The sequence below is a fragment of the Leuciscus leuciscus genome (assembly GCF_965113295.1).
Source record: "Leuciscus leuciscus genome assembly, chromosome: 5".
NCBI lineage: Eukaryota > Metazoa > Chordata > Actinopteri > Cypriniformes > Leuciscidae > Leuciscus > Leuciscus leuciscus.
Genome location: NC_138729.1, coordinates 43749272 through 43760776, shown reverse-complemented (window position 1 = coordinate 43760776; position 11505 = coordinate 43749272). Strand labels below are relative to the sequence as shown.

Here is an 11505-nt window from a genome sequence, read left to right as displayed (position 1 = left end):
ACCAGAAGCAGCTCTAATGTACACTGAACGGAAAGTTGACCATCAGTCATGTGACACAAAGAACTTTAAACTTTGTAATTCTATTTCATTTCTTATTCTTGATCTAAAAATAAATATGGTCTAATTATAAATAAATTCTACTTCCAATAAATGCTGTTCTTTTAAACTGTCTATGTCTGTATCACAGTTTAAACACACACACACACACACACACACACACACACACACACACACACACACACACACACACACACACACAAATAAGCAACAACTATTTTCAACATTGTTAACAACAAGAATGTTTCTCGAGCACCAAATCAGCATATTAGAGTGATTTTTCAGGACTAAATTACATTTTCAAATATTTTCAAATAGAAAACAGTTGTTTTAAAAATGGAATAATATTTCACAATATTTCAGTTTTTACTGTATTTTTGATTAAATAAATGCAGCCTTGATGAGCATTTTTCAAAAACGTAGAAGACACATTTTTAGTGTGGCCAATTTTAGGAACCCACTTTTTAAATGATTAAAAACCAAACAAAGATTTAAGGAATTCCGATACGTTATTGGAAAAGCCTGTCAGGCGACATTCCTGCAAAAATCGTTGTGACATCTGATGGTCTCGACCTTTCTGATGGTGTCGTGTGTCGCAGCGGTGATGTAAATGTGACATCAGTGAGATCACTGTGACCCTCAAGGCAGACCTCACAACCTGCTACTGAAATACAACCTTTTAAAGAAATAAAAGGCTATTGAATTGAAATTGCTTAGCTTAACCTGAAGTGACTGTGCATATAGTCATACATTAACACATTTTATGGTCATCAGCTTCTAGAATATGACTTCAAAGTCCATTTTGTCTCAAACAATCCTACGCAGGATATAATTTCCATGGGTTCAGTGACTGTGTTGTTCTAGTCTGCACAATAATACCACACACTAACCGCAGTGAGTAGTCAAGTCAAGAGCACAGGAAGCCAACATTTTCTGTGTAAAAGCATAAAATAGGACATGTTTTGTTTCAGTCTGAATGTTTGTGGTTTTGCGAGGGTCAATGATGATCATTCGGTTTCTGCACACCTTTATTTCAAACTGACAAGTTAGTCTGTTTGTGTGTTCCTGGCAGATTTAAGGAAGTTCATTCATTCTTGCCCCAGCTAGAAAACCTGGTTTTTAATCTTTACAGGAAAAGAACAATGTGTAATAATTCTTCCTACTTCCTTTAGTTTTCTAGTGCTGCAATCTAACAAGGCAACTTTGACTTACTTCTTAAAAGGTGAATAAACATCTGATTATGCCCTATAATTCTGTATGTGAATTAAGATTATAGAGCTTTTGAATATTTGATTTAGATCAAGTGTTGTTCCTTGCCTTTTATTTGTTTCACTTTCACTACAAACTGCATTGTATGGTATCAAAATACATATAGATGTTAGCAAGATAACAATAGCAAGATAAATCTTATTTCAGTGTCTTGTCCAGTCACATACTGTAGGTGACAAAGACAATAGCCAACAAAAAACAGCTCAAACCAATCCTATAATCAATAAATCATTTTAATAATAATATATTTTATAGCCGCTTTCATGCATTTTAAATTTCCTTCCATTTGTAGGTCTTCTTTATGTAATGTGAGCAGTAGCATTAAATATTTTCCTTTAAATAAAATGCAAATATTAAGTTTTAATTTTATTAAATATAAATTACTTTTTTTTAGAAGCCGTTACAGTCTTCAAAATCATTCTAATATGCTGATTTGGGGCTCAGGTAATATTTCTTCTTATTATTAATGATAACAGTTGTGCTGCTTAATAGTTTTGTGGAGACCGTGATACTTTTTTCAGGATTCTTTGATAAATAGAAAGTTCTAAAGATTGGTATTTATTTGAAATATTTTGTACATGTAACATTATAGATACCTTTACTGTAATTTTTTACCAATTTAATGTACCTTGTGTGTGTGTGTGTGTGTGTGTGTGTGTGTGTGTGTGTGTGTGTGTGTGTGTGTGTGTGTGTGTGTGTGTGTGTGTGTGTGTGTGTGTGTGTGTGTGTGTGTGTGTGTGTGTGTGTGTGTGTGTGTGCGCGTGTGTGTGCGTGTGTGTGTGTGTGTGTGTGTGTGTTGCCTGGTGACTACTACAGCATGTGTGTGTATGAACTTTGACCTCCTCTGAAGGGTTATACATGGTGTTCATATAATAATGCTTTTGAACATGTATTCTTGTCTTTATTAGTCATTGTAGCTGTTTAATAACATTAGCAAAGGTCAAAATCATGGAAACTCAATTATTAAAATTGCATAGCTTACCATTGTTGTCTCAGCATGATGCAATCCCATGTACATAGGGATTAGGGGACGTAGTGGTTGATTGTTGTGCGGCCATAAATGTGTGATTTGATGATACGAGTTGTCATGTTCAGGAAATGAAACCATGGCAACAGCAGAATGTGGTTTAATCAGTCTTTCTACCTTTATCTGACAGCATGCTGCCTCAACCATGACATGGAAGGTATAATAGTTAAGGTCTTATAGTAGCTAAAGGTTACCGGTTCAATCCCAACAGGGATCAAGATCGACACTCATGCAGTGTGGAATACAGCCCTGGGTTGCTCCTGAGAGACTATTCTGTGTTGATTGTGGAGCAGCATTTGTGGAATCCATTGTGACACTATCAAACAAACAAGTAGGGCATAGGGAAATGTGCAGACATTCATTTGTACAGAAATATTATATTATATTAATTATATTATATAATATATATAATTATAACATACTTATAAATATAACAATTATAATGTTTTACCAGTGGCTTTAAAGGGGTGGTTGATTATGATTTCACTTTTCTAACTTTAGTTAGTGTGTAATGTTGCTGTTTGAGAATAAACAACATCTGCAAAGTTACAACGCTCGAAGTTCAAAGCAAAGGGAGATATTTGCTTTTAAAGAAATTGTTTTTTAAGGACTACAACAAACGGCTGGTAGGGACTACACGACATTCCTTCGGGTTTGTGACATCACCAACCCTAGAATTTACATAAACCCCGCCCCCTGAACACGATTTATAGATTATCAAGACAGAATATGCTAATCAATGACTAGAAGATAACTACACATAAGCTACATGAATTCCTGTTGCTTCTACATGTTGTCACTTCTTCTTGAGTCTCTCCATCATTGTCTGAATCCGGTTTGAACATAAAAGGCTAAAAGTTTGTGAAATTTTCAGTGCATGTCGGTGTGAGTGCAAGCTCTTGAAGCTCCGCCCTCTGTGCCGGGAGCAGCAGCTCATTTGCATTTAAAGGAACAGACACAAAACGGTGCGTTTTTGCTCACCCTCAAAGTGACAATTTTAACATGCTATATAAAAATATCTGTGGGGTATTTTGAGCTAAAACTTCACATACACACTCTGGGGACATCAAAGACTTATTTTAAATCTTGTGAAAGGGGCATTATACCACCCCTTTAACTTTACAGTGCTCTTAACATTGTGAAATAGACAAGGAGAGTGTGAAAACAACAATATACTATTTCTTTATTTTTCTTCGCGTACAGACGACAACGTTGTCAAAACGATCCCCGTTCACTCGGATCTGCTAAGACGACGACAAAAAACGCTGTATTCTGGCCAGTAGTTGGCGATGTCATTTTGTAAAAAAAATAATAATAATAATACGCATGCGCATGACGTTACCATTTTCAAAAATCATGGAGACGATAACAGCACTTTGAAACCCATTTCAGACCCCCAAAAAGCCATTGTTGTGTTAATAAACAGCCAAAAGAAATAAAAAGGTTTTAGTGGATAATTGTGTCGTGTTAACGGCCCCTAAAACAGGAGTTCTTAACTCTGGCCCTTGAGGTCCACTTTCCTTCAAAGTTTTGCACAACCACAACCTTCAAACACACCTGGACAAGCTAATCAAGGTCTTCAGAATGTTCTAGAAAGTTATAAACAGTTGAGTCTGATTAAGATTGGAGCTAAACTCTGTAGGAAAGTGACCTCGAGGGCCAGAGTTTAGAACCCCTGTGCTAAATACTGTAGAAAGATCAGTCACATGACATATAAATGGCTCAGGTTGGCTCAAAAATATTTCCAAAACTAACTGCACTTGAATTCAAGATGGCAGCATTTAGGTCACATACTCTGGAGGTAATTTCATGTGCCAGTTGAGAAACTGCCATTGAGGTGAATGGGAATGCTAAAGATTAGCTTTTACCAGATATTTACCAGGTAATTCCTTGGGCCTAAACCATAGGTTGCTTTGGAGTTTTTTTTTTAAAGTTTCTCCTAAACAAGTAACCAGCTAATAGCTGAAAAGGTTTGTTATTTGTTTTCTTGTGGGTTTTATAATGCCAATGTTGCATTACTTTGCTAAGACAGTCTGAACAGACACTTTTAACGGTTATTGCAGTCTTTGTTTCTGAGCACACACAAAGCACAAGTTGAGAAATATAAAAAAATGAGTGTAGTTTTCAATGAATGGAGAGAGATACAAAGCTGTCTTGTCTCGGTTATGGTTCCTGTTTTGGTAATCTTGTTGGTCATGCAGACGTGGATGGTGTTGACACCCTCCCCCCTTAACTCGCACTTACTCATATATATGTATCAGCACCACACTATACACACACACATACTAATTTTACACCAGGACTGTTTTAAGAAACAGACACTTGTGGACAAAGTAGAAGGGCAGTTTTCCCAGTACAGCTAGAGGTATTTAAGTGGAGAAAAATATGAAAATAAAAATGTACAATACGTTTATCCTGACGAAAACACTTCACAATAAAGCTAACACTCTTTAGGGCCTGGTTTCACAAGGCTTTTGCCTTAGTTCAATTAGGACACTTAAGTAGCTTTTATAAATGTCCCTTATAAAAACACATTACTGGTTTGAAACTTGAGACAAAACAATGGCACTGACATATTTTAATATGTCAGTGCAAGTTGTTTTTAGTTAAAACAGCTCAAACATGCATTTTAGTCTGTGAAACCGGCCATAGGCCTCCTGTATAAATGGAGATTTTGTGTAAATAATTGAATTTACACATAGAAAAAGACTATGCATTCAGAATGCCTTGTGATGCAAGAAGGAAAATCAATACAAAGGACGTTTTGTTTTTTTGGATCATTGTAAGCTTGTATTTCTGGTCTTGGTGACAAATCGAGTAAGCGTGAAACCAGGCGCAACAAGCACACCTGTACAGGAAAGACTGGCAGTTAGTCTCTCGGTATTGCTTCCATTTTTCGTTTTACATGAACTGATATGTCATGTGATTTGGTGGTTATTCTGCCATTCACAAAGGATTAAGAAAATGAGCTTAATTATATTGGTAAAAGACAAAGTGTATCATGATATCAAGATAATACTTGTACTGCCACTGATTGATTCTTTTGATTCAATCTATATGCTTTTATGAAGTTCGGTGTGTGTTGTTTCGGTAAATACAATTGTGTCTTTAAGAGATGAAAACACTCTTTCGCATGAAAACACTCACAAACTCTGAATGTTCTTCAAAGACTTGAGAACTTAATCTCTGTGAAAGCTGTTGCCCTGTTTGACCTTCTGCATCACATGTCTATTCTCATCCCTTTCTGAGCTGAAAAAATATTCAGCATAAATGCTTCTTCACAGCTGACTTTGATCCGTAATACATCCCAGCATGGTTTCTCCTTCTGATTTGATGCATGTTTCTGTGCCAAGACATAAATTTGCGTTTGGATTGACGTCAGGCAATATGTAAATTTTGGATACATTACTTTTCTAAGATGTCAGTCTTTCAATTTTCATCTGGCAGTAAATAAAATTGTCAATAGAAGGAGGAGCTTGTTGCAGTACGTAACCCCCTGCATATGAGCTAAAAAAACACCCAGAATGCCCAGTCAACCACTCTCAACACCCTAGCATTGTGGTGGAGGGCTTTTCATGAGCAAGCAAAAAATAATATTGAAAAATCTAATGTGGTAGTTTGTTATTTTTATGTTTTCATTTTCTATGTTTAAAGTCAGATGTGGATAGTCCCTGAAACTGAGACTAGTGGGGCATTTGTGGGTATTTCCCAGTGTCCCATCAGCTGCTGGCATTCTTAAAACTTCTGTAACTGTGGCTGTAAGATGAGAGTTACTGTAGGATTTATCTCAATCACCCGAGGTGATGATAGTGTCATTTTAAGACCTTGAATTACATTCTAATTTGAGCCTGTGCTTTAGTATATAGGCTTATAAGTATATTTTGAGAATTAACGATGATGTTACACGTCTGACCAAAGATTTTGTTAATCCATAGTCAGTAATGTTAGCATATGTAGGCCTATCCATGTGGTATATCTTGCTTCTACGATATTTATTTTAGCTCACATGAAACAAAAAACCCACAATCCACACCTTCCGCTCTTCTACGCTGTCATGAAAGTAACTTTGCAATATCAAACGACATGAATTTTCTCACCTCAACTTCACCCGATGTGACTTACAGGATGAGACGAGATGCACCACAATGTGGTATTACAAATACGGCAAGTGTATGAAGGAAGATTTCTTCTTCAAAAAAGATGTTTGGTGAAAATGTTGTGTTTGAAAGCACCATCACACACCTGCGTTAAAGTTTTTTGATTGTACACTACCGTTCAACACTTTGGGCTTAGTAAAAAAATTAAAATAAACTTTTATTCAGTATTAAATTGATCAAAAGTTACTTTAAAGTTATTTATAATTCTACAAGAGATTAATATTTCAAATAAATGCTGTTCTTATGTCCTTTTCTGTCATCAAGGAATCCTGTAAAAATATATCACGGTTTCCAAAAAAAAAAAAAATTAAACAGCAGTAGAACTGTTTTCAGCTTTGATAAGAAATGTTTCTTCACAACCAAATCAGCTTATTCAATTGTTTTCTAAAGGATCATGTGACATTGAAGACTGGAGTAATGATGCTGAAAATTCAGCTTTGCCATCTCAGGAACTAATGACATTTCAAAATATATTAAAATAAGTTGTTTTAACTTGCAACAATATTTCACAGTATTACTGTTTTAATGTATTTTAATCAAATGAATGCAGCCTTGGTGAGCATAAGAGTCAACTTACAATATCTTTAAAAGTGTGGTGTCACCTGGAATTTAAGCTCCTAAGGGGTTTTGGAGATCTGTCCTCCTCCCCACCCTACTCTGAGAAACCAAGCTTATTGAATTAGCCTGGGGATAAAAAGGTGTAAACCATCCTACACCACCCTTTAGTCACAATACATTGCATTACATCCCAGTTGGCCCACTTTTGACTGAAACAGAAACTCAGGTAACATTTCAACAGGTATATGTAAAAACTTTTTGCAAAAAGAATGGAACTTCTATTGCCAGCGTTAACATACCTCTGAGTAATCAGATTAAAAAGCAGTTTTGACATGATTGGTGTTGTGTAATCGTTTACATTTGAAGCCTATCTTATCACCTCTTGTTTTAGAAAAGTACAGAAAGCAGATGGCAAAGTCCCAAGGGCAACTTGACATGCTACTGGAACCAAAAATACTCACCATTTGCACAAGCACTCTACGTCGTGTACATACGGATACATTCAGGGTAAAGAGAGTTAATGGTGATTTTCTAGTTTAGAGAATATTTACCACTAAATTTGATGATTGTCACTTGGTTAGAGAAATAATTCACCCCACAATCTTAGTGAAGCAATTAAAAAAAAAAAAAACGAAAAGTTCACCTAAAAATTGAATTACCGGAAGTCATCATTGTCCTCATGTTGTTCCAAACCTGTATGACTTTCTGTGATACAAAAACAAGATGCAATTAAAAATACAAATTACAATAATGGAGATATTTTAGAGAATGTTGTTAATCAAGCAGTTGACGGTAGCCATTGACTTCCATAGTAGGATGAATACCGACAGATGAATGGAACTCATACAAGTTTGGAACAACTTAAGGGAGTAAATGACAAATTAGATGTTTGGGTGAACTATCCCTTTAAAGTCAGTGAGATCCAGTGTAGTTTAAGATCCCGTTTAATGAACACTAACACCTGAAACTATTTTATTTATTTATTTTTTATATCGTCTGTGTTCTGCAGAAGACAAAATAGGTTTGGAACGGCATGAATTAAAAAATATATCAGATGAACTATCCCTTTAAAGGGAGCTAAAAATGAATGGAACAGGAAGTAGATAAGAGCTCTGGCACGTTCAAATTCCAAAAGTCAGACAACCAAGCATGTTATGCAATGCAGATTTTTTTAATGCATTATGATTGAGGAGAGCATTTACAATAAAAATAAGTTGTACATTAAGCATTTGAGATGGATTGCATTACAGAACTCTAGAAAAGAGAGATACACAAATAAATAGATCTACTTTTTAAAACGATTAGCACCCATCCCCTTCCCCGACAAAAATACTGAGTTGCGTTTGAACTGTACATAGTGTCGCGGCAAATCTTGCACACAAATAGACCTGCCGTATTAGCCTTAAAGCAATACCTTTGGTCTAAATTGCAAGAGGGGTTATAAGCTACTGTCGTACTATTGTTATGAAGCACATGGCAATCACTTACAATAAAAGAGCAAAGGCAGGCGTATTGGATATTGGATATTGTATGCAACTTTCAGACACTAATCAGTTGGGGAAAGAGTTCGGTTGCAAACATGTCATCCCAAGAGCCCTCAGAGCAGAGAGGGGATGAAATGTTGCTGAAAGGGGAGGGAGATCTCTCGTATCCAGAGTCACTGTACGCATCCGTCAGACACGAAGCCTTCTCGTAGCCGCTGAAGGAAGAGGCGTCGGAGAGGAAGTCGTCAACCACGTCTGGATTCTGATCCGTCTCAGGGATGACCACTTCCTCTGGTTCGTCTTTAACAGACACCGTTTGGACTTCACACTCGATTTCTTCATCGACCTCAGAGAAGACAACAGAATCCTCATTTTTGACTTCGCAAATGCTCTCCTCGCTCACCACCTCAGCGGGTTTGGTGTAGATGTGGTCGAAGTGGATCAGTTCATTAAGGGCTTCCAGCTTAACTGGTGCGGGCCCCAAAGTCGTAGGTGGGGAGGCAGGTATTTGCTCTCCTGCACCCCCAACCAGCTCAAGCTCCTGCTGGGCTTGCTGTGCTTCTGTGAGATCTGTCTTGAGGAAGAGCTCTGGGTCAAGGATGTCCAGAATACCAAGCAAGAGATCAGACTGCAGGAGACATTTAAATTCCAAGTTAGCTTTTGTCGGTACAGTAAAGAGTCATTAGTGAGAAGAAATGGTCACGGCCAATGAGATTTGCTTGCAGTGTAAACCAAAACTGCATGATATTTACCTCAGAGTCTGCAGGGCCAGGGCTGAGAATATCCATGGTGAAGTCTTCAGATTTGGAGACTGCTGGGTCTGCACCTGCTGCGGAGGCACACGTAGCCTGAGTGCTGCTGACTCAGAAGACCCGGTCACCAAACCCAAATCGCTCACTGCGGACTCTAGTACCTGAACCTAAAAGAGAATGAGAGGCGTAAGTGGGAAGTGGAAACAAAAACAATGCTTTACAGCTCTGTTAACCACCCATTTAGCAACTACCAATAGAATGACAAACCCAGTTTGATCAACAGTCTTTTTACCTGCTCTTTTTCTTCCAAGGTATCCAACCCTAGTCTCTGTCTCAACTCCTCATTCTCACAGATCAGATCGCTCGTCTTCTCTAGCAACAGCCTGTTCTCGACATGGAGTTTCTGATTCTGTGGAAAACAAAATTAAATCTTGATTCTGAGCAACAAAAGAAAAAAAGAAAAAGATCTGCTTTGCACATTAGATAAAAAAATTTTTTTTTTTTTTTAATTACAAAAACTGGTAAGGGTCAGCCAAAGTACCTCAAGCTCCAACTCCAAAACTTGCTGCTCCAACTCCCCCATTTTGGCCTTTTTTCTGTCTCTTGCTGTCTGTGCAGCAACTCTGTTCTTCAGTTTCCTAAAAATAAAATTGTACCGGTTTAACACACATTTTTGGCTAAACAATAAATATAAGATTTATCTGAGACATGACATTTTTTTAATGAATTATACACTTCTGTTTATTCAATTTATATTTATACATCCTATAACTACTTTATATATAACAAAACTAAACATTTCCTTTTTATTGAGCAACCCATTTTGGCAGGTCAGACAGTGTAGAGGAAATGGCGCATGCGCGGTCATGTTCCTGCCACGCAGGCAAGATGTGGATATATTGATTCAGAGGGGGAGGGACTGACCGGCAAAACCCACTAATCTTGGCTGGGACTCAAAATCTTCCATATGGACGTGTCAAATTGGTCCATTTTTAGCCATTCATTAAGTTTACATATTAGAACGTCAATATATGAAGTACATGGACCTAAATATGGGCACTCTGTTGAATTATTTAGGTTTAACGTTAACCCGCTTTCAAACCAACTAAATTAAAGGCAGATGAAAATAAATCCCAGCTCGTCTCACCTTCTAAGTTGTTTTTCCTCTGGACTCAGATGTGTGAGTCTCTGCCTTTTTCGCAGTGGTTGTCCACCAGAGATGGTGGAGTCGGAGTCTGAAGAGGCTTGGCTCGGTATCATGACAGATATTGAACGGCTGTATCCGCCCTGTGTCGAAGGGCTCTGTTTCCCCGATATCAGAAGGACTTTGTGGGCTCCTCCGGTCCCTGCTGTAACTACGACCATGTTGTATGCTTTTCTGGATTAGGATCTGTGTAAAGACCCCTTTCTGTATTGTTTATGGGTGGGGGAAAATGTCCCAAAAAAAAATCGTCTTTATTTCCCGTATTAACTTCTCCCTTCGATCTCTTAACATTGAAGAAATGGAAACGCTCGCGTTCTTTTTCTACCGTCGTGGTGCGCTGCGATTGGCTGCCTGGACCACTGACGTATTTGGACGTCAGTATTTCCTTGGGTTTAAATAGCTGACGCAAGTTTCATGTTTACGCCGTTTAGTTTTCATACTAATGACATTAAATTGCATGTGGATTTTTTTTTTAACAAAGTTTCTTCAGACGTGAACACTCTCCTGACATTTTTTACTTTTATTTGCAGAATGTGACCTTATTATTTCGATCTAATTGCAAATAAATTCAACAAAAAATGTGATGAAGTCTAAAAGGACTAAAGCCATGTTCATTATTTTTATAGAAAAAAAAAAGCATTATGTTGAGTTGCTTCTTGGTTTAAAACACAGCAAAATGAACTAGATTTTTATGTGAAACTTTCCAGTTATAAAATCTCACACCCTTAATTGTTCCTTTTTCAACTCAAATTGTTGTATTTTGCTTGTTGACATTTAAAGCTAATTCAGTTGATGAAATTCATGTGTTCATGCAAATTGCAATGCTTCTGAAACTATTGTTATTGTAAGAACAGTACAACATTGAATTTAACTATTACATGGTGATTGCATCAGAAAATCTCTCTTTTTTTAATCCCCTCAGTTCATTAGGAAACGAGATCAAGTGATTAAGATCCCGTTCAGCTTTGTTATGAATGCCTGTTCATTTTAATGGTTA

General features: G+C 37.1%; 1 protein-coding gene across 1 annotated transcript; it reads right to left on the bottom strand.

The window, feature by feature from the left end:
- Positions 1-8220: 8220 nt before the first annotated feature.
- xbp1 (X-box binding protein 1) lies at positions 8221-10817 on the bottom strand. The gene is made up of 5 exons (XM_082169506.1): positions 10452-10817; positions 9846-9942; positions 9597-9713; positions 9305-9471; positions 8221-9190 (listed from the first exon to the last, which is right to left on the bottom strand). The coding sequence occupies exons 1-5, from the start codon at positions 10667-10669 to the stop codon at positions 8608-8610; spliced, it is 1182 nt and encodes a 393-aa protein (XP_082025632.1). The 5' UTR covers positions 10670-10817; the 3' UTR covers positions 8221-8607.
- Positions 10818-11505: the final 688 nt, after the last annotated feature.

Bases quoted from the DNA above. Each gene is read 5' to 3' on its own strand.
- xbp1 (XM_082169506.1), bottom strand. From the start codon at position 10,669: ATGGTCGTAGTTACAGCAGGGACCGGAGGAGCCCACAAAGTCCTTCTG. The intron at 9,943-10,451 runs GTGAGACGAGCT...TTTTATTTTTAG, and splicing joins GAGGAAAAACAACTTAGAAG to GAAACTGAAGAACAGAGTTG. The intron at 9,472-9,596 runs GTAAAAAGACTG...ATTCTCTTTTAG, and splicing joins CCTTGGAAGAAAAAGAGCAG to GTTCAGGTACTAGAGTCCGC.